The sequence below is a fragment of the Athene noctua genome, chromosome 5, assembly GCF_965140245.1.
Source record: "Athene noctua chromosome 5, bAthNoc1.hap1.1, whole genome shotgun sequence".
Lineage (NCBI taxonomy): Eukaryota > Metazoa > Chordata > Aves > Strigiformes > Strigidae > Athene > Athene noctua.
In genome coordinates this window covers 15,523,800-15,546,612 of record NC_134041.1, presented here as the reverse complement: position 1 = coordinate 15,546,612, position 22,813 = coordinate 15,523,800, and the positions used below count along the sequence as shown (strand labels likewise).

At 36.8% G+C, this 22,813-nt stretch overlaps 1 protein-coding gene across 18 annotated transcripts in view; it reads right to left on the bottom strand.

Annotated features, from left to right (window-relative positions):
- The window catches only part of ADGRL2 (adhesion G protein-coupled receptor L2), a 395,343-nt gene that overhangs the window by 16,600 nt on the left and 355,930 nt on the right, over positions 1–22,813 (bottom strand). For 15 of the 18 annotated variants that reach the window (XM_074906473.1, XM_074906474.1, XM_074906457.1 and 12 more), the window contains 12 exons: positions 21,521–21,817; positions 20,875–20,978; positions 19,855–20,040; positions 18,768–18,806; positions 15,685–15,868; positions 13,695–13,817; positions 13,219–13,424; positions 11,965–12,138; positions 10,689–10,898; positions 9,492–9,712; positions 8,147–8,213; positions 80–171 (listed from right to left, as the gene is read on the bottom strand). In XM_074906473.1, coding sequence (XP_074762574.1) covers positions 80–171; positions 8,147–8,213; positions 9,492–9,712; positions 10,689–10,898; positions 11,965–12,138; positions 13,219–13,424; positions 13,695–13,817; positions 15,685–15,868; positions 18,768–18,806; positions 19,855–20,040; positions 20,875–20,978; positions 21,521–21,817 — 1,903 coding nt within the window. The remainder of the gene's footprint in view (positions 1–79; positions 172–8,146; positions 8,214–9,491; positions 9,713–10,688; positions 10,899–11,964; positions 12,139–13,218; positions 13,425–13,694; positions 13,818–15,684; positions 15,869–18,767; positions 18,807–19,854; positions 20,041–20,874; positions 20,979–21,520; positions 21,818–22,813) is intronic. The other 3 variants (XM_074906465.1, XM_074906468.1, XM_074906472.1) reach the window with 1 other exon arrangement.

Sequence of the window (22,813 nt, the reverse complement as noted above, 5' to 3'; positions counted from 1 at the left end):
CCTAATGGAGAGTAGCTTTCAATCAGTTTAGCAATCAGAAAATAATCATAGTTCTCATACTTGAACACAAAGCACTTACTTAATGTTTTCCAACCTGCTAGAGTCTGGTTTCAAAGTGTTTGAGTGCTTCACCATTTTGCACAATGTGATCACCAGGAAGATAAGATTCAGCTGTCAAAACAGGTAAGAATGAAATTAAACTACTTCAAGTAATAGGTTGAATAATGATGATGTTACAGACTAAACAAAAAACTCATAGTTTATTTTCAAATATGAAGTGAAACTAGGTAACTAGATCAGACAGTCTTTAAAAGGTGATTGCAAATACCTATGAGGGGAAAAAATATGTTAGAAGTCCTTGTTTCACTTAGTTTTCCAAATTCACCACATCTTCATAAACCACCATATTTAGCTCATGTCCAGTGCCTGTCATTGTCAGTCTCTGTCTTCCAGCATGTTGTGCTCAGTTCCTGTTCACCTTCTTCTGTCACTTCTAGCCCTGTTCCCCATCTCACTGACCTCCTCCAAGGACTATGGTTACCGCTCTACTATACTAGTTGTCTTTTTATCACCCCATTCTGCTTTTGGAATATTTTTTGCCTTTGCTGGTTTCTCCCTTTCTTTTTTTTTATTCTCACAAATCCCACTGGGGTCTTGAAAACAGCTTAAATGTAACTAAAGAAAAAGAAAGAGAAAAAGAAACACAAAGATGTAGCAAATGCATCAAACTTAACAGTGCCATAGGCATATGCTGGTGGTATACCCTCCTACTGCCCTCTTTCCCTTTGTAGTCTGGATTCTGTTGAAGCGAGACTGTACGACACTTGAAGGAAAGGACTATGCTGTCTTATTCTTGTTGTGTCATTTATATAAATAACACTGAGGAAGATACTGAAGGTAATTTTTTATAGTTTTCCCACTGTGAAACAGAATCACAGGTATCAAAGATACTAGGTGCCTTTTTCCTGTTGATTTCAAAGCATGTTAAGAGGGTAAGTAAGCCAAATAGGAGGATGCCTGAAGAATATGGATTGAAAAGTGGTATACGGTTAATTTGAGTAATTAGTACATGATGTCCTATATCATGTGGACAATTCAAATAAAATGTTTAAAAACATATGAGCTATGTTCTTTCAGGGAGAAGACATATACCCTTATCTAGTACTGGAGTGGTCCACAAGAAATGGCTGAGCCAATAGCTAAGAGAAGATAGGAGAATATGCTTGGACATCCTTACAGGTAGATTATAACCCCATTCTTACAATCTTCTGTTATATATCTGCAACTGGTTACTGATGAAGAATGATCGAGACCAATCCCTCACTTTGGAGAGCCTTTGGTTTAATGCAGCATCAAAATCCTCACTGTTTTTGTAACATTGGGGACACCATTTCATACCAGATGTGTTCCTACAGCTGTGCAACAATGTTCAGAAATGTCACTCAAATCCTAATCAGGAGCAGGTCTTAACAATCTTGAAAAGATAAGTATTTTGAAGGTTCTGATCAGAGTCTGTTAATAAAGACATGTATTATAGAAGTAATTCCTACTGCTAAGGGCAATCAAGTTACTACTGCTGCTGCTGTCTCAAAATCAGGATGGACAGGATGAACTATAATGCAGTTCTCAACACCAGAAGTGTTTGGCAGCTTTTGACCTCATCAGTCCCAATTCAAAGTAAAACATTTTTACAATTTTATCTTGGGATTAATGCAAAAAGTCTATGTGATACAAATAACAAAAATAAGCTTTTATAATTTATTTCTGTCTGTGTTTCAAGAATTGACAGGAAATACTTGACCTTTAAGTGGAGGTATGTACATGGTGTAGGTTAAGCATGATTTCCATTGCTGCAAAATGTAATAGAGGTGTTAGTATCTCATGACCCTGCTGATTACCTTTTATGATTCTCATAGGTAATGACTAACCAGTTGAGAAACACTTCATTATATCATTGTGATCATTTTGTTCCTCTTATCTAGGATTCCACTGTACTGTGTAAATTCCATGGGTGAGAAAACAAAGTTGCTTCTTTCCCTAGCCTTTGCACCAGACAGAGGATGGGGGCTCTGCGTGTGACCTGACCTTCAGTTCTATGCCTTTGCAGGCAGACTTTCCTCTTCTATATTTGCGTAAGTTTCTTGCACACTTTGGTAGATGATATAACATACACTTCTCCATCATGCTTAAAAAAATCAATGTACTTTTTGTTAAAATGAACAGATTAAGAGCTAAGGGATGCCCCATGCCAATCCTAACATGTAAATCAACTTTGGCTGCAACCTATGAAACCGGGAGTGCACAATCCAGTTCAGAATAGTATTTACAGAACAGCTGGAAGCTAATCCTTGCCTAAGTAGCTACCCTGGAGTATCCTGTACTGTACCAGCAACATCGTTCTTGGATCAAAAACTCATAGATATGGCTTAGCCCATAAATGACTACCTTATGAAATGAGAGGTTTTTATCCTCTGATTCTTTGTACAACTGAAGTGCTGGTTTGACAGATGAAAAACAAAAGCTTGTATTTACATACTGAGGTTCCTTTGGTGACATGCAAACAGACACAGCCCTACCCTAGAGCCTAAGCCAAGCTCCAGCATATTAAGCAGGTTTTATGCAGATACTCAGCTCTGTTTGTATATATCCTTGCTGGACTAGGGAATAACTGTACATAGCAGTTTCTTAATAGACATTTTAATTCTAATTTAGGTACAGACTCCCAGAAGCAGCCCACAGAAACAGTAACGCTGTATCACAGTAGCTGAAAATGTCCTTCCAAGAAAAAAAGCAAATAAGCAAAATATTGTACTTTGAAGACAAAGTAACTATGACAACAGAACATATGATACTTGTTTCTCCATTGCTGTGAAATATTGCATAGTTTTCAGTTTCAGCAGTCAAAAGACAATGGTTTGCCACTTGTTCAAACATGCTGGCATCTCTGTTACACACTGTATCATTATCAAAAGCCTACTTTGCCCGCTTACAAATACGGTAACCAAACCTTTCTATAGATTCACTTTTGGCTCCCTTACTGCTTTTCAACTAGAAATTGATTGTTTTGGAGGAACTCATGAGTTAAAGACTTTTGGGCATCCTGCCATTTTATTAGACACGACACTAAGCAGTGAGGGAAGGGAACTTGTTGGAGAATAATTGCTTTTAGGAGGAATGGCTGAATTACTTTTCTTGGTGAGAAATATATGGGAGGAGAAGGAAACACACAGAGCTTTTACATTTATTTTTATCAACTTTGTATAAGAAAAGCTTTTTCAGCCCTGAGAAACCACATCTGAGCTCAGAGCTCAGCCTGCTTTGAGCAGAAGGTTGGGCCACAGATCTTCTGAAGTTCCTTCCAACCCGAATTGTTTCATGACTGTGTGAGGACTGAACTGTTACTGATCTAAGCAAATGAATCTGTAGATGTTTTCAAACCTTGACAGATGGTCTGAGTAGGACCTTTCTTCAAGAAGAATGTTCACCACAAACATGCAGTACTCTGGGGCCACACAAAGGCCCACGTGAATGGCAAGATGGGCTTTTGAAAGCAAACTTGTAAGAGAAAAAATGGGCCTCTGACAGTGATGACTTTCTCATCATTTAACATAAAGAGCTAGTGACTGGCTAGGCCTCATCCTGACCACTGGGTTGCATCTATCTCGGATGAACCAAAATCTGCACCTGAATGTACCCCTCTCCTTGAATGACAATAAAAAATATGAATATATCATGTAAACACACACACAGCCACAGTGTATACATCTCAAACAATCGTAAAATAAAATACCCTTGATAAAGTCAGTAAAATCTCTTTCATGCTGCACGTCTGAAAATCAGATCCACACTCTTTCAAAAGCTAAAAATAAGAATTTAGAAGTCTGGTCAGGCATCAGGTTCAGGTTTGAAGATTCTGCTGATACCAAGAGTGACAAAGCTCCAGTAGGTGGAGCTATGACGTGAGATCTCTTGAAAGTTGATAACAATAAGTGAAAACCTGGATTGATAGAATTTCATTAATGTTTATATCAGGTTTCTGCTGTAATTTCTAAAACATGTTATCCACTATAAGAGACAGGATACCGGATTACATAGAGAACAAGCTTAATCTACTCTGATTTTCGATGTGCATATAAAAGTAAAAACCAAACCAAACCAAAACAAATTAGAGCACCTTTTAAAATAACAATTCCTACTTATGTCTTAATATGTGAAGTGTAATTGGATAGAATGGATCAAAAGGAAGAAAATTAGATATATATTAAAAATAAAAATAAACTACAATAAAATATAAAATGTGAAGAATTTTTATGGTAACAATCTAATGCAGCACCCTGGAAGATCATGCTTCTTTCATAGTGAACACAAAGAGGGCCATTTCTGGTTTGGAAATCAGAAGGTAATGGACATTAAAAATGGTATAAATAGAAATTCTGTCTTTCTGGCACCCGAAACCCATGTGATTTTGAGAGAAGGAGTGTATTCAAGTCAAATTAACCTCTCAAAGAAGTGTATCTAATAACCTGCAGGAGACTAACAGATTGGCATTAGTTGGAGGTACAATGAATGAGTAGCCAAATAAAGCCAGATTTTGCAATAATTATGATAAATTTCCCCCCGTGAGCAATAAATAAATACCATTTACCAAGTGCCTACTGTAGAATGTTATACATGTATTATTTATATACAGAAGTTTACGAATACAGTCCATTTACATATGCGGAGCTAGAACTTGTGTGCATCTGTATGTGTACATCTGTGACTTTGGTGAAGTAATGCTTCGACCTGACTGAAAAAAGAAACTATCTTTCCTATGTTAATGAAACATGTCAATGTTTAAACATTACAAATAAACTTCCTATGTTAATGCTTAAACAACCTCTGGTTGCCTAATACATTGGCTCCACTTGCAAGGAGCAAACTCCAGTAGTTTTGGCTGAATTAATGTCAAACCAACATCATCCATTCTTTGGATATGAATGCATATGGATCTACACAGAAGTCAAAATACTCAGGCTTTTCTGACCGCAGATTACAAGAGTGCACTGTTTGTTTTATAGCCATGAACCTGCTCAATTGAATCACGTCTGCCTGAGCTTAGCAGCTTAAAATTCATTCCACACAGCCTGCAGTGCTGACATGGATATGATAAGACAGAAGAACAGAAACACCACTCTGAAGTAACCTAGCTGAACTGCACATGTTCTGACCCTTTTTCAACTCCCCGGAGCTTTTGTTACCTGGCAAATGCAGCTCTAAAACTGCTTTTGTATCTCCAGATCTTTGCTCTTAGCCATGCAGAAGCCTATTTCTCTCTGGGACTGGCAGCAAGAGAGGTGCTCTCTGAAGATGGCTTCTAAATGAGTGTGCACACTGAACTCTTACTGAACTGAATTAATTATTAAAGATGCAGATGGAGCTGTCCAAATGATAAGAACAGCTCCTGACGTATCATGATCCAAGCTTTCATTAAACCATTTCAGGCATACTAATGGTTTCCCACCGCTCATTACTTACATGCTCTTTTCTCATAGATATAATAACGCTGGTGCCCAAAGGCATGACAGGCTATGGAAACACTGAAGTTGAAAAGTTCCTCAGAATACGTACTGAGGAACTTCATACTTCCCTCCCTCATTTTGTGCAAATCTGTACACAGGTGCAAGTGCAAATGCTTAGAAACTCAGAGAAAAAACGGTAAATTAAAGTAGTAAGCAATATTGTCAAAAGAGAGTTTATGTGCATTGACAGTACTATTAAACTGAGAATCATAAAAGTGATTTGATTAACATGCTGAAAAGCTTACCAAGGTGAAACTCTCACATGCTTCTGACACTAAGTAAGCCACAGTACAAATATGGCTTTTCGGTTACACTGCACATGACATATTATTTTTCAGCCATTACACTTCTCACACTTCTTCCTCTAGTCTTTCTTGCTTTCTCAGTTGGGACGATTAGAGGGCAAAGCAATTGCTAGAGAAGAATTACTCCCAGGAACTGTGCTGTGATTGCTACCTGCTGTTTCATATTTTTGAAGTTGGGACTACTGCTCCCAAAGGCCTTTTGCGTCTCAGCCTAAATGATTTGCTGGAGGATAATAATGTCATGGCCAGTAAATAATAGTGAACTATGTCTGTACATGGTCAATATGATTAAATGTCCTTCACCTCTATTCTCACTCTGACCTGGTTATGAGAAAGTGAAAAAGCCGTCAGCAATGCCCAAAGCTTCCCATGTGAAATGTTATTTTAAAGGAAGTGAGAAAAATAGAGGTGACTTAGCAAAATACTCCCAGTAACAATAAAATAAAAAGCTAGACATGAAAAGCAAAATTATCACCAGACAATCAGACTTGAGGTACCTGAACTATTGTGGCATCAAACTTGAAGCAATTTTCTAGTAGTGATTACAACTGCAAGAAACAACTTTCTGTTGAAAAATATTGCCTATCGTTGAAAATAGTAAGTATATCTTTCAATTGTAATTGTACGTTTAATTTAAAAAGAATTCCTATCATCATGAGACTTAATTTAATTTCAATGTATTTAGAATAAACTCTGTACAATTATTATGGCCTATACTTATATCTTCCAAACACTGTATTTTTTCTAATTTAACTCATACACACGTGAGTTTTGTCATCTGTGCCTATTTCTTTGAAGATATGCCAGTGAACTCAACTCCAACACTGCACAACCATCTTTTCTTAAAAGATTGCTCAAGGATTGAAATATTTTTTTAATATAAACAGAGAGTAAAAACAACCTAAATATACATAAGCTTATTTCAATATTGAAGATACCAGGAAGGAATAAAGTATCTACAAAAGATTGTCCAGGTACATTTTTTATAGGAAGTTCCATAATCAAAGTGTCAGTTTATGTTCACATGGAGAAGTAATGTAAGTTACAAAAAGTGCTGAAATAGTACATCTGGTGTATAGATCTGCAGAAGTCAGAAATTTCAAAATTACGCCTGATGCATACGCTTTAGGCTGAAAAATAATAATGACAAAATACAATTCCTGAATTTAGAAATTCAAGGGAATTGAGCTTCTGTTAACATTTCACAACTCTGCTACAGTATAAAAGCACGGGAACAGGTAACTATTTAGACATTCAAAAGCATGAAAACAAATGAATTCAACCTTCCAAACTATCAGCAGTTATAAGAAAAGCTCTCTATGTACTTAGGCCATGTCCCCAGCACCAGCCTTCTAGAACATTTCCCAAGTATAGCCAGGCTTTAAAGATACTGAACTAGCAGAGAAAAACAAGGTGAGCCAAAACGCAAGTCTTGCATTCACTTTCCTTCCAAATCCCCATGTTTTGCAGTGTTGTTATTATTAGTCTAAAATAACAAGGAAATGTTTTTCCCCTGGGTTGACAGATGACTGTGCTTTTTATCTGAAAGTGCTCAGAGAATGGATAATTGATGTATGAACACAATATTCAATCTTAAGTGGACAACGGGGCACACAGCTGTGAGTGTAGAGATGGGTGTGCATGCGTACAGTGACTTTACTCAAATGACTGCAAGAATGTGTATATGCTTTCTACTGGTTACATAATATCCTAGTATTTATACTAAAATGAACTTGTATGTCTGACATACATTACATGCAGCATAAATACACACGGAATTAGTCATGGAAAAATATGCATATGCAAATACGCATACAAATACTGTGTAAGAGTAATGAAATATAAGATTCATTTAATTATCCAATGCATCAGAACACCCTTTTGAGATAATTATGTTGGATAATTAGCAGTTAAATTCTGGAACATGTACAATAGTGATTCAATTGAAAGCAATAATAATGGTTCCTTAAAAAAAAATCCCCATGTTTAGTACTTCATTGATTTTTCATATGACTACACATGTCAATATGACCTTCAGAGTTCAAGCCATTAGGAAAAAATGGCTATGCTGAAGCGCCACCACAGCTTTGACAATTAATCATTTGGTCAGCACTCTAAAGATTTCTGAACACTTATATAACCATTGGTCACATTAGAAATTGTTTATAAGCATTTTCATGAAATGTTTTGCGAATAAGGATGGTATTGACTGATGTTATTCAATCTTTTTAACTTTGCTGTGAGGCAACCTAGAAGGCAAGGAAAAAACAAAGTTCTTACCAGAATAATAAAGGTAACAGGTCCAATGAAACTCCAGATAAAATAGTTATCTACATGGAGCCAGCAACTATAATGGAAAAAAGAGAATGAAAAGTGAACAATTGCATTAGCATCTCAGTCCAACAAATGGAAAGTGCAAAAATACTTCTTAAGGTAACATTTTGCCGGCAAACAATGATAAACATTGCACAGTACCACTTAGTCCATGGACAGTTTTTCCTAACCTGAAACTCTACTGATGAGTCCTCTTTAGTAACAGTATTGAACTTGAACTGAACTTTCATCAGGAATAGCTAAGATATGAGAAGAAACAAAACCAAATTGAGCTCTCTTTCCTTTCAGTCAAAAGGCTTGGTCACAGGTGCTATCACAGACTAATGAACCTAACACCAGTAAATACTTTTCACAGGTTTTCCATGTAATCTTCAAACTCTGCTTTTAACTTTATACCATAAGCAAAATGCTTACTCCTGAGGAATATGAGACAGAAAATATTCACATGACATGTTTTGCTGAAAACCAATATGGTATAAATAAAATGCCCCAACAGTAGAGAAAGAATACATATGATATTAGACTATATGATGTGTAAACCTACTAGGGAAGACTTCACTTAGCAATTCGTTTTTCATACAGGCCAGTTCCCTGCTGAATTGCTCTTATTTGTCTTTCATCAGTAGCAAAATCAAGCAGCTTTCTTGTAGTCAACAGTATCTTCCCATTCTGTAACTAATTTAATCAAAGGACAAAGTAAACAATATTGGAAGGCAAATTCATGCCTCCAGCAACTCACATCCTCAGAAATGTTTTCTGTCTACCTTCTGTCACTTTCTATATATATCTGTATTTTTGTAAATAAAAGGCAGTGGCTAATTTTAATCCTGCTCTACTTGCTTGATAAAATATTATCAAAGTGAAACATATGGGTTGGAATATTGTACTGTCATAATTCAGGACAAGAGTTAGCTAGAGGGGCAGTTGAACAAAGAGATCTAATGAAGCTTTAGCGTAAAACTGGGTGGTTAGGCTTGTCAGATACTTTAAGTTGAGAATTTTTACTTAATATACATTTGAGGCCAAAAAGTTATTTACTTTTTCAATTTGTTTCAGGTCAGTCTTTTGTGTTAAAAGAAAGACCATAATTTAGAATCAGTCTCTCTAGAGTACAAATCCTCTGAACCTAGAGAATTACAAAGACTTGATTGTAATTTGTGCACAGCATTGCCATTCTCTTACGAATAAAGCTTTCAGATGGTATTTTAGTCTGTCAGGGACCCTCTGACAGCTAATAGGCTTTAAAAAATTATTCACTTGAAAAACACTCAGGTCACTTGCAATTACTTACGCTTTCTCTGTTCCGTAGCTCTTATAGTCAATAGCTGCTGAGACACCAACTACTGTAGCAGGGAAGAGGTAGCCAGCAACATAATAGTACTTCTTCCTAGAATATTCACTTTCAAATACTTCTACTAACATTAGATAAAGCTGCACTCCTTCTAGACACATCCAGGCAAAGGCTGCCAGGAAGAAAAAGTGTAAGAGACCTGCGAATATTGGACATGCAATCTGCAAAGAAAAAGAAAGATGGAAATATAAACCACAAAATCTTCACATCATTACATCATCAATTATCTAGTGTGTAACAGAACAGTGTATACTTCTATCAGAGATCGTTCACAAATTCAGGAGCATCTTCCCTACCTGAAAACATACACTGAACACTTGAAAATACTAATGTGTGCACAGTAGCTACAGAAAGTAAATTAGCTAAACAGTATTAATGAAGGTAAGGAAATCACGCCCTTGGCCCCTAGTCTTCAATTATAGAGTGGACTTTTCAATTTTATAAGTAAAACTTTGATTTTGAAACTGATACAGTTTTAGGATTTACAGTTTAGATAATGTGAGACATAAACAGTTGGTTCTAGATGCATAATATAGTACTGCTTATTTAAAATTATGAAGTGGCCATCAAGTCATTTTTATCTGCTGTAATTTGGAAGTTTCTGCTGTTGTAACAAAATCAAATCTGAATTGTCCCCCCTTTGACGGAGTTCTGGATGAAACTATACTGAATTATTAGATTTCAACCCAATGGATCGGTTCAGAATGAATTTCACAAATAATGCCAAAAACCCTGCAAGAATACGCAGTGTCAAAAATGTGTAAATATACAGATAAGGCTCTTTATTAAGATATATATATACACAAAAAAGTAGCCAATAGCTGTTGAGACATATATATGTTCCTAGTACGTCAACATTTAATTTCATCTCCTCTTCCAAAAGTTTAAACACCTGCTTCATTAATAGCCAATGTTTCTCAATTCAAAATGAAAAACATTGCAGTAAGTGGGAAATTAAGGCCACAGTGATATTTTTGATGGATGTAAACATGTCTACCTTATTTTCATACTGAGCTTTTATTTCAACCTTGCTGTGTCAGAATGCTGAAAGCCTGGCATTGTTGTCATGTTTTAATTCAAATCCATTTCAAACAGTCATTTCAGAGAACAAGATCAGTACACATGGAAAAAACTTACCTTGTACTCTGTCTTATCGATGCCTATTAGGAAAATGAACTCAGCAATGAATAGGTTGATACAAAGGTTCTTGTGAATAGTGTTACGATCACTTTGCAGGCCACGGAAAAAACAGAATGTGAAGATGCAGATGGCCAGGCAAACAAGAGAGATGACAATTCCCACCCAGGTGATGACAGTGAGGAGCAATTCGTGCACTCCATCTTTGTACTAGAAATAACCAAGAATGGAGAAAATTAATATGACTCTTTATGAGTATAAACAAAAACCTATTTCACAGGTAGCATCCAGAGAAGTTACTTGTCCGTTACATGAGATGGGCTAAATGTACTCAGTAATTTCTCAGTCTCACGTCAGCTTCCCAGAGGAGCAAGATTAGGGTGAGGAGAAAAGGAGCAGGTCAGAGAGAAAAATGTGACGATTTTAGACAGATCAGATAGCATTTTCACTTTTCCTATGGCGCACGGTAAACTTGTCAAGACAAGAACAAATAGAGAAACATAAAATTTTGAATGTGCCACTAGGCTGTGATGCAAAGAAAGAGGAGAGCTTTCCCTGGTACCCCCTAAAAGAGTACATGTTCTTTCCTACAGACCTGCAATTCCACAGTGGTGAAGAAAGCAACAATTTACGCATCAGTGAGTACAAAATGCAGAGTATGTTATGTGTAATTCTAGCTCTAATCTCATGTTCAGCTAAAGAAGGTTCCTTGCTACAGTTGAAAGAGAATCACTTTTGTCGTCTCAGTTATCTTTCCAGCGACCTTTCCGAATACAACGCCTTTACAAGAAGTCTCATATCCTTGCAAATATTGCATGCTCCGGGCCCCCTGACATCCAGTCAGTGCTTTAACTAGACAACAAAACTTCAGAGTATGAAAAGGCATTTAAACAACCAATATGGAAGCTCCCTGACCTTCCTGTTCCAAGAATAGCTGGCACTTGTGCTTCCAGGGAACAGCCCGCACAGCTACCCCTACAGATACTCTCCAGCTGTACTGAGGAGAAGTCTGTAAAATGGTTGTAAGGTTGGTCAGTAACTTTGAAATACGACTTGAAGAAAACTCTTGTCCTTCCTTGGTTTTCTTTCCTGTTATTTTGCTTGTAACTTTATGGGTGAGGAAGAAAAGTGCTGCAGAAAGCAAACTGCATTGGAAAGAGTGAGTAGAAGCTATAAATACTTAAGAAACCTCCACAATTTTGGATCTTGCTAAAAATTTAAAGCTTAATCTTTAAAAGTTTGTTCCCTGCTGATGGCTAGAAACATCATTACCTACCACAATTTCCCGATGAGCCATAAGAATTGCAAAGTTGGTTAGGTGACTGCAAGCACATGTTGTATGAGTTTTATTTGTGTCAACCAGTTTGCAGCCTTGAGTTGACCAGTATCCCATCATAGTCCTCTCTGAGTAGTTCCAGAAGGAGCAATTTGCATTGAAATAATTGTCAGGCTGGGAGATAAAAGGATAACATAAAATGAAGGTTTTACATACTAAGATGGCAATAACAATTGTTTAATATGTGTAAAGGGTAATTTAGATTAAACTTTGCATGTTTCGGACAATAAAGTTTTTCATCAGCAAAACTGTGGACCCTGTTATACAAGGAAGACATCTAGTTTAAAAGGGACTTTATAGTCCGAAACACTCTAAGTGTAGTCTCAATTACGGTAGACCCAATTTTAAACAATTACAATTTCCATCTTACGATTTTATGCACTGATGGTACATTATAGCCATTTTTGCTTTCTGCAAAATTAGGACTGTGAATTTATTCTGAAGATATTTTTCCTGTAATTGAGAATTTGAAAATATGGTCTTTTTCCTTTGATTCTCACCTTTGGTAGGCCAAAGTCATGTGAACAGACATCAGGAAAAAGTTTATTGCTCAATATCTACCTATTTTGACGAAAACCAATCAAAACAGATTTATAGAAAGAGGCAAAATGAGAGGAAAATTCAACCATATTTTCTCTATCACAGTAGTGGTTATCTACTTTCCCCATGTGAGACATGAAAACAGAGAAGACCAAACTAACGAGAAAAGAAACATATGAAATAAATTACCATGAAGAAAATATACACAAATTTAAAGTGTAACAAACCAAGATATAATACATTATTCTTCACTGAATAAATGTATTTAAACAATTCGTATAAGCTTCTAGAACTTGGTCCAAAATTAATGTACAAAGTTAAAGTGTCATTAAAACTTGCTACATCAGACCATCAAGAACCTTAACAGTTATTTTCTACTCTGCTACTAAGGTAAGAGTTAATTTTCAGTTAAAAACAAATTAGTCATTTACATTTTCCTGTTGATTACTGAATTAGCTTTCATTAAGAATACACTTAAGTTCTAATAATCACTGAACCAGGCTCATTTAATTTTATGTTCATAGACTTAACTAAGCTTGTGTCTCTGACCTAGTCCAACATTTAAAATTCAAATGGAAAAAAGGTTATTTTTCTGCATTGCTTTCTCTCTTGCTGATTTTATGACCTTCCCATTAATTCATTAGCATAACTCACATCAATGTGTTCCAGCGTGAAATGCACAGGATCAGTCAGGTACACCCGGCTAGACTCCTTGTTGATAGAGGCTGCAATGACGTGGGAGTTGACTGCGATCGTGCTATTCCGCCCAGCAAAGTCACTGCCTAGCTTTATGGTTGCATTTTCAGTACTGAGAAAACGCCCCAAACTTTTGTAAATGATGAAAACCAGTTTCGCTAATCCTACAAAAGAAAAAAAATCCAATCATCGTGCCACAGTGATCTATGGAAAGATAGCAACCTGTACTCTAATGAACTGACAATAAAACATCAGTAAACAGAGAGGCATTTTCAGGCTATGGATTTGAAGAAAAATCCTTAGGAACACATGATCTTCAAGAAAAGGCCACAGAGCAGTTTTGTTCTGTTTTGTTTTGGTATATTTAACTAGGGGAGGTAATGTAGGTTTTATAAAAGTTAATGGAGTTTCAGTGCTCTGTGCCCAAGACTCACCGTTCCTGCTGTTCTGTTTCACGGTGCTTGCAGAGAGCTGAATCGAGTTGCCTCCTTTACTGCCCTGAGGAAATTTCAAGTCCTGCACCTGGCCCTCAGTAATGAGCACTGCAACATCCAAAACTAAGCAGAGCAGAGAAAAAAAAAAAGTAGTAAAAAAGAGAATTCAGGGAAAGTCTCTTGGCCAGACTGCAATATGCCAGATGACAATATTTTCCCCCACTCTAGTTTTTTCACTGCTGTCCTCATTTGCCACTGTAAGACTGATCTGTACTGCATGTTTCAAGCACACAGCTTCTTTAACTAAACCTAGAGCACAACTATTAAAATGACAGCACTTTAATAGTTACAAGACATCAAATCTTGTTTTGTGTCCCCAAAACATACACTTAAAAATATCACACACACATTGCAGAGAAATGTTAATTTTAAAGCTCCTAACACCTACACAGTATCCTCTGCAAAAATTTAGAACTTTAAGTATTGATATAAAGAGGTTTTAAAGCAGTCAGTAAATTAATACCTAAGTATACTTATGGTGTGTGTTTAGTTAAGTCAGTATTTGTATCTAAAAAAAATTTATAAATTTTTTCCTAAATCTAATTCTGTATAAAGGTTTATAGGAAATCATTTTATTGGTTCTACTAAAAAAATACTGAAATTGAAAACTTAGATGATACTTAGACTTACTTAACTTTTAATTTTATAATATCAGGAAGCTTTTATGGGATTACCACTGAAGGCTGGATTCCCCTGGATATGTAAAATCATATAGGTCAGAGCAGTCAATTTGTTGACAAATATCTGCATTACATTATACTGGTCTAACTATAGGTCTAAACTATAGACTAACAAAAGGTATGAAATTAGAGAATAATTTCTCTTTCTCTAAGCCACACATATGTATGTGCGGTGGGAATTCCGTCTTGCATGGCGTCAGTAATGTGTTACTATGACTTGAAGACAGCTTATCAAAAGAAGTGATGTTCAGTCTACTGAGCTCTACGGAACCGCTCATGTACACCTTGAGAGAGACTTTCTGTGATTCTACCCACATTCCTTCAGAAACAACTGGTACAGTTACTTTGATAACGGACTATAACACCTTTCCTAGTCTCTTCCCACTCAAATTAAAAACTAGGCAGAATCATCTTCTGCAGTGACAAATATGCAGACATTGAAACGTGAGAAGTTTCATTTCTGCAGTCTATTCCAAGTCTCCATCTCAGTACCCCTCAAATTATCAGACTTTTAGTTCCCTTGTACCTCACTGAGACTACACGAATCTCTGTAATAAGATGAAGGAATTTTAATTTTATGCATAGCAGTGATTTTTGCTTTAACACATTCCGCGTACCAATATTTGCACATCTCTAATACCAAACCCCTTCATTTCTCTGTCACCACTTGAATTCCAAATTATGCTTCAAATATCTTCAGCTATTTTGCAGTCTCTGAAGCATAGCTATTCTGCATTATGGGAGATGTAGTTCACTGAACACATTTTTACCTGAAGGCAGTCATGCTTAATGTAAACATTTGGCCTATGTTCTGAGTGCCTAAAATATTTAACTGGCAGAGTATGTTGTAAAAAAAAGTAATTTAAATTCATTAGAAACAGTTTATATATAACAGAAAAGCATTTCTACTGCTCTACAGAAAGCAGTTACCTCAAAAAAATCTATACTCTGCCATTTAAGCACTCTTCATACCCATATGTTCTGCTAATGATTTTTCAGTGGTAAATCACCTTTGCGACATCACTTACTTTCCATTTTACACTGTATTAATGACACTAAAGAATTATACTAATTTTGAAGAATTAAACAAGAAAAGCACGTCTCCCCCTGCTTAGGAGCATTTACCTTTCCACCAAATGTTGCACAGCTCAGTTTTCAAAGAGTACGTCGCTATCTGGAATATTTTTTCCTGCTTTTGTATAATGCAATGCACAGCACTTTAAATTAGGCTTGAAAAGAAATTTACTTACCGATATTTTCTGTGGGCATTGAGACTCTAGTTGGTTCTAAGAGATTATCAGCCAAGACAAAAGCCCCTTCTTCTAATGTATCAAGTAGCATTGTGGCTGCATGGGCTTGTTCTGAAGAATTCATGTCCTTCCAGGACTCCAGAGCTTCAGGCCTGAGCAGGTTGTCCACTGTATCCACAATTGCCTGCATTCATTAGAAAACTATCATTAGGTCTGATTGCCCTAGGCAGCTGGGGAAAATTTCCAACGTTATCTGGTGACAATTATAATACTTAACTGTCAGAATGATTTACTGTGATTTAATGGCACTAGAAAACTAGTTTCAACATAAAAATATTTTCCATCCTCTTGCTGGATTAGCATTAACAGAAGTGCAGTTAGCCACTAGTATTGTGTGGTCTCTTAAGTGGTAAACATGCAGATTTGACTTGTTTCGTGTCAGCTATAAAGGCGGTCTTATTAACGTGCTGAAAAATGTAAAAATAAATGCCAGAAGTTTTGCCTGAAGCTTTCATCTTAAAGTTAATGTCAAAATGTGTAACTTCTATTTAAAAATACTGATGCCAAAATTGGCATTTTGCAGTTTAGGCTAAAATGACAATAATACTTTTCTCAAAACTTAGCCCAACTCATGCAGCCATAGCACTATAAACTACTTTTCTATGACAAACTGCCTTCTTTATTACAGGAGGCATGAAATGAAGCTGACTCAGTGGATATAAATTAGCCTGGGCCACCCTCACTCCCCCTCCTGTTCCTCTACCTGTTCATAGATACTTAAAAAGATTACTAACTCCCATTCCTGCACAAAGGTCAGTTAAAAAAGGAAATCAATAGAGCAAACAAGATGTCCACTGACTGTCCCTGTTATCAGTGAAGGCAAAACTGTAAAACTGAATAAAGCTGCCATTTTAAAAAGTCTTTCTTGTAACAACTCTATCATCATGTTTTAAGGTTCATTAAGCTGCATATAAAGTAACAGTAAATAAGGAAGATGAAGAATTCAGCGACATGATTACATTATTTTTACAAAATAATCCAATCAATCAGAGTAATCAGTTAATCAATTGAAGGCAGGCTCTTACATTAATGCATAATGTAGCTGTGCATTGAGTATGCTGTGCATTGAGTACGCCATGCATTGCTGAAACACCCTGTTTACTCTGTCCCATTTATCTAGTCATAATGTGTCATTAAGCATATATATAATTTGTTTGATCAATTTAAAAGCATTGGGAATGGAAACAGAACACATTGTACAAACAGAAAGATGTCGGTCTGAAATACTATACTGTGCAAATAAACAAATAAGAGAAGTTGGTCATGGCTATTGTCAGAGCAAGATTAATTAGCCTAATCCATTTTAATATCCTCTTTCTGTCTGCATTGTGAGGCACCACGACCTTCCTGGCAGGTGGAAGATACTTCGAAGTGGCATTAAAGCCTTTTTTCTTTCTCTAATGGGAGACAGAATAGTCAAAATGCTCGCACTGATACTGCTGCAGCCATTAACTAGAGTGGAACAGAAATTGGTCTGCAGAGGCCAGATTCATTAGTCACCAAGAAATACAGATTGGAGCCTCTAATCTGAGGTACAAATGAATCCTCTGTCACAAAGTGGGAACTTGCTTCATTTGCATAGTGTAAGTCAGCTTTTGATTTGTAATTTCAAGAGGTTTATTAGTCTTATCTAAGCAGAGAAGCCCATATGAGACCTACAGAAAATGACACTGGTTGGAAACTAAGGTTGCACCACAGTTTCTTGTGTATTTCCATATAGCGCTGACGGTATGCATTCATTAATATGAAATGCTTTTATTTATTATGGTATAATCTAACTCTGCATTTTTCCTGTGGAAAATGATCACCTGCCCAGCCATATTTCTGAGGCATTCTCTCCTCTCAGACAGAGGCGAGCAGGCAGTGGGAAGATCACACAGCCCCTGTGATGCAGCTGTTGGAGCAAATCCATTACTACTCTTCTCACATTCATGTTTACTATTGAAAATAAAGTATGAAAACTCAGTCCACCCAAAACACATCTGCTGGACTTCCCTCTACTACTATAAACCACTTTCTAACAATAAACTATTATAATTATTATTGAGAAGTGAATTTTTTTCCAGATCTTTGTCTTTTTTTGTCAGATTTTTGCACAACTGGGCATCTCCCATCCACTTCTGGGCTGCAGGATAAAAGACAGAAGCACCCTGTATAAATATCTCTTCAGTAAGAGTCTGAATTATTTTATTATGTTGCAAAGTATTTCAAGGTTCTTTTCAAAAAATCATTCTTACATCTTAACTCAGAGGGTATGAGTAAAAAATCACTATTTTAAAAGTAACTTTGAAAAAATGTGCAACAAAAATTGTCAGAGCCAGGCACAATCTGTTCTAGGACTTTTTTATCTTCTTCATGAGCGTGAGGTGGCACTACTGGCATTGTATTGCAGAGCAAGAACTGCCACTGCAGATGAAAGAAACTGAAAATCAGGTAGCAAAGTGTTACATGCCTTCCATATAGCCTGGTTAATGGAATATGTGGCACACATCTGAATAGTAAAGTTAAGAGAAATTTTGTCTTTACATTTTATCCTGAAGTCACTGAATCTGGCCTTTGTAACAACTCTTAAAATTGTAAGAAAGAGTGATTTTACTAGGTATAAGAATACACAAAGAACAAAAGCAGGCTATATAATGTACATTTTTCATGCAAGCAAATTAACTCTAAACAGTCTTTGATATAAAATACTACCAAGCTGAAGTAATTTCTATTAGGTTGCCAGCTTTTTCCTCTACCCAAAGTTGTATTATGAGAGAGATGTTACTTCCAATTCAGATAATAACCATTTCTGCTCTTTTAGTTTTGAACAAGTTGAGTTAAAAGAGGTATGAACTTTGATCTTTAATTTTTGTTTTTTTTCTGAGTGTTATACCTGTGCAAAGCCAACATTTGTACAGCTGATATGGGGCACAATACACATTTATCAAAGACTGAAATACATAGGATCATGCAGCAAGATGATAAAGCGTGGCAGGTTGCTGAAGCAGGGAGAAAGCAGGGTGACAGCACAGGAGAGATACCTTAAGGTAAGCCCTGCATGTCTTCTCTCGTTTTTGGAGCTTTTTAGTAAGAAAAAAGAAAATCAGAAGTTAGACACATTCTGGAAAGCTTCAGAAATATCAAAAAATTAGTCTGGTTTTTCAAATCCCTAATTTGAACTACAGCCTGGACATTAATCTAGTTTCTGTCCAGCAATGACTCTAAAAAAACATCACACAGGAAACGTTTTTCCCCAACCTTTACACAGGTGCCCAGATATCTTTGCCCAAACGGTGGGATTTGTGTGAAAAGGTCAAAGGAGAAAATCCCTGTGTGGGCACTTGATCTGTCTCTGGGAAAACTCTTTTAAGGGCAGCTAGGGATTATAAATAAAACTATTCCCAAAATAACAGAGGAGTGCATGGAGCTCTCTCTCTAAAGGAAACTGAAAAATTGTTTCATTTGGAACTTGTTGACTAAGCTGATGCAAGGAAGAGGCTGAGAAATACCGCATTTCCTCTGAGAAAAAGAGGAATAGTAATAACACTTGTAATTTGTATTTAAACCACAAAAACCTAAGTTTTCTCTGAAATGTTTGTCTGAACATCATTCCAGAGAAAACACTTATTCATGTTTTAGATATGCATATTAAGGTATTTTTATAAAGATTAATTGTAAGTGATGCTGGCATCTTTAAAAGACTAAGAAAGTGCCATTATTCTGCAGGAAGTCAGATTAAAATAAAAGCCTGTACCTATGCAGAATCCCACTGATTTTATTACATGTTCAGGGTTAAAAGGATCACTGGATAAACACGCTGATTTGTTACAGAATTTCTGAGAGCTAATGCCCATTTCCCTCACACTAGTTATAATGCATTCCAGATTTTAATAGGGGACACAGCTATGTATTTTAGGACCAGTCAGCTACCGTGAATTATATCTTATTCCCTAAAGAAGGTAATTGCAACTTTCTGCTCTGTATTTACTGCTGTTTTCTCTCTCATGTTTATTCCAGAACTGTAGCACATGGGAACAAAGTATAGATTAATATTTCTGAAAGGAAAAAAAGGAAAAAAACCAAAGGCAATGGTTATCCCAGCAGGAGGAGGTGATGGGAGGTATGTACCTTGTTATAACTCCTTCCAGCAGAGTCTTTTTCACTGGGCCGCAGTTCCTGCAGCTGAGCATCCAAAATGTCCACGAGCTGCTCCATCAGCCTCACTGATGAGCTAACATCACCAGCGAAGACTGGTCCTTTGGTGTGTTTAGCCAGTTCATTGGCCAAACTAGCAGCATTTTCTCCACTTCTGATCTGAAATGACAATTTAGATTATCTCAGCAGGATCCCTTGTTCTGCTTGCGGGTCCTAATTCCAGCTCCCTGTGTACCTTTGTTGTGGTGAAATAACCGTTTGCACATACACTGAAATGTGCAACTAATTGAGACCAATAACGTTCTCTTTATCTCAGAAGATTAAAGGTTCTTAGATCCCTGACACACAAAAGCAGTTCTTAACAGCCATCAAAATCAGAAATCAGTCTGGGAATTTTGGGGTAGATCTTCTATTCATCCTCACTTTTATTTTACTGCCATTATCAGGCAGCAAGAAATCTATTTGTTCATACTAGTGCGTGAGGCATTTGAAAGTCAAATAGCCTGATACTGACAACAAATTATCCAGTTTTCATAAACTTAGTAAATCTCAGTAGGGAGGGAAAACACAGAAAGTGGCTCTGCGGTCTAATCATACTGTTATTAATACACTCAGACAAAAATCTATTTATTACAGTGTAATTTTTCCTGAACTGAAAAACCTTGCTGTATACCATAGTTTTTGCTGTGTGATTTATAATATTTGATTTATTAAGCAAATATAGATTTTGTTTCTTGAACACCAGCAAAGTTACTGTGCTTTAAATAGTGATGAAAACATGTAATCACAGATTCAACAGAAGAACTTGGAGAGTGTACCAAAACACATACATGTACCTAACTGTTGGCCACTGCTTTGCACAAAGTACATGTAAATCCTTCTACTTTAAATGAACAGGAGTAATAAAGATGCCTTCAACAAACTGAACTATTAATGCTCAGAGTTAAAATCCTCAATCACCAGTGTACACCAGATTAAAAGGTTTCAACCAACCTTCTGAGCCAGCTGATTTACCCAGTGTGAGGTGCAGTTGCTAAGATCAGGGCCTTTGGGGTTCCATGCTCCTGTTAAGACCACGCAGAGATATGAAGCAGTTCCTACAACAGATGTAGAAAACTACAGTGAAATGGAAACCATTTTTCTGCATGCATTCAGGAAATTGGCTACACTGTGCTCCTAAGCAATGTTAAATTCTGAATGCCGCTAATGGCAGTAGTTGACAATAATTGACAAAAACGTAAGGAAATAATGTAGATTACAAACAGCAATAAAAAAGTCAATGAAAAGTACCAGACGTTTTCTGCAAACAAACAAAAAGCCCTTGATTTTTCCTGGAGCTCATCCAGAGGGGAGCTCATAATGAGAAAGGCAGCTGTAAGCATATTTTACAACAGTCCTCAAGCAAAGCCCTAAAATTTGACCTGAGTTCTCAAAAGCACATGCGCAAGGTAATTCTCCAGCTACACTCAAATGCCTTTTGCAGATTAAAACTTGACCACTGCCTGTAGATACTGCATTCTCCAAATAACAAAAAATCACATGACAGACAGCTAAGGTAAAAAAAATCACCATGAGAGAATGGCACATTGCTTTTGAAATGTCTGTTTGAAATCAATATATATATTTTTAAAGGCAATACCTCGTGTTCCTTTGGGGCAAGGGCGTTCAACCATCATTCCTCTTTGAGTTTGAGGCCAGCTAATCCCCCTGGCCTCAGTCGGTTCACAGAATCTCTCTGGCAAAGGGAAAAAACTTGTCACGGGAGGAATTTTGGTTGTGGAAATGGGTGGCAGTGGCTTGGGTCCTCTGCTTCCTTCCTTTGTTCCTCCAGCTGATGTTGTGCTTATGGGACCTTTCTGTGATGTAGTGATAGTGGTTGACACTGTGGTTTTGTATAGCTCTGCTGAAGAAGTTATTGTCACTGCTGTGGTAGGCACTGCACAGAGAAAATTAAGAGTAATAATAAAGTAAATTACTTAAAAATTATTAAAAAAAAGTTATTTAAATGTTATTTATGTAGTTTTGAAGGATTCTCTAGTGTATCCTTTCCTTTACCTTAATATTACTCTTTTTTTATTGCTATTCTGGGTGCTTAAGACATAACTTTGGGGTTTTTTGTTTTTTTACTCCCAGCTCATACTAGTATGATGTTTCAGCACATTTGCCAAACAATCTTTTCCATAATAAAAATATATAGTTGCATTTCTAAAGGCTGAAAGGCAGTACTAGTGAGTTATCAGAGTTATCAAACATGCCCAAAGCAATTAAAGATTACTTAATCACTTTTGCAGAAGGAATAACTCAACAGACAGAATAATCTGAATCAGCGTGCTGTAAACAATGCAGTCCAGCTTTAACAACAAAGGCAGTGGGCTGTAACTAACGAGACCATTCTAAAAAAACATAACCCAAAACTTTAAGTCACCCAGCACACACCTTCCAGGAAAATAATTGCGATAACATCTTCCTACTCGGCAGTCATTCTGCTTGAGAGAGCTGCAGCATGCCCGATTAGCTCCAAACAGAAGCAGCATCTAGCATGTACGTGGCGTTCCTGTGTTTGAACATTTCGGGCCTTAACATCCTTTTCTGATAAACCAGGTATGAAGACACAACTCGTTCAAGCCAGTGGCAAGTACCTAGTTTAATCTTTTATGAAACGCTAGGATCGGCTTAGGCCAAATCACTTCTGCCTGGGACTTGCAGCTGCTCATTGCACTGACCCATGTCGGGAATGCATCACTGGAGCTGCTGAGGTACAGCCCGAGCTATGCCATGGTTTTGAGACTTTGGAGAGATAATACTACTTAATGCTAGTGGAGGCAACAGACTGGAATTCTTCATCACCTTCAGTGTATACTGAGCAACAGCTGAAACGATGCAAGTGAGCAAACTGCTGGTTGACAAGAAGCTCAAGATGACCTGGCAATGT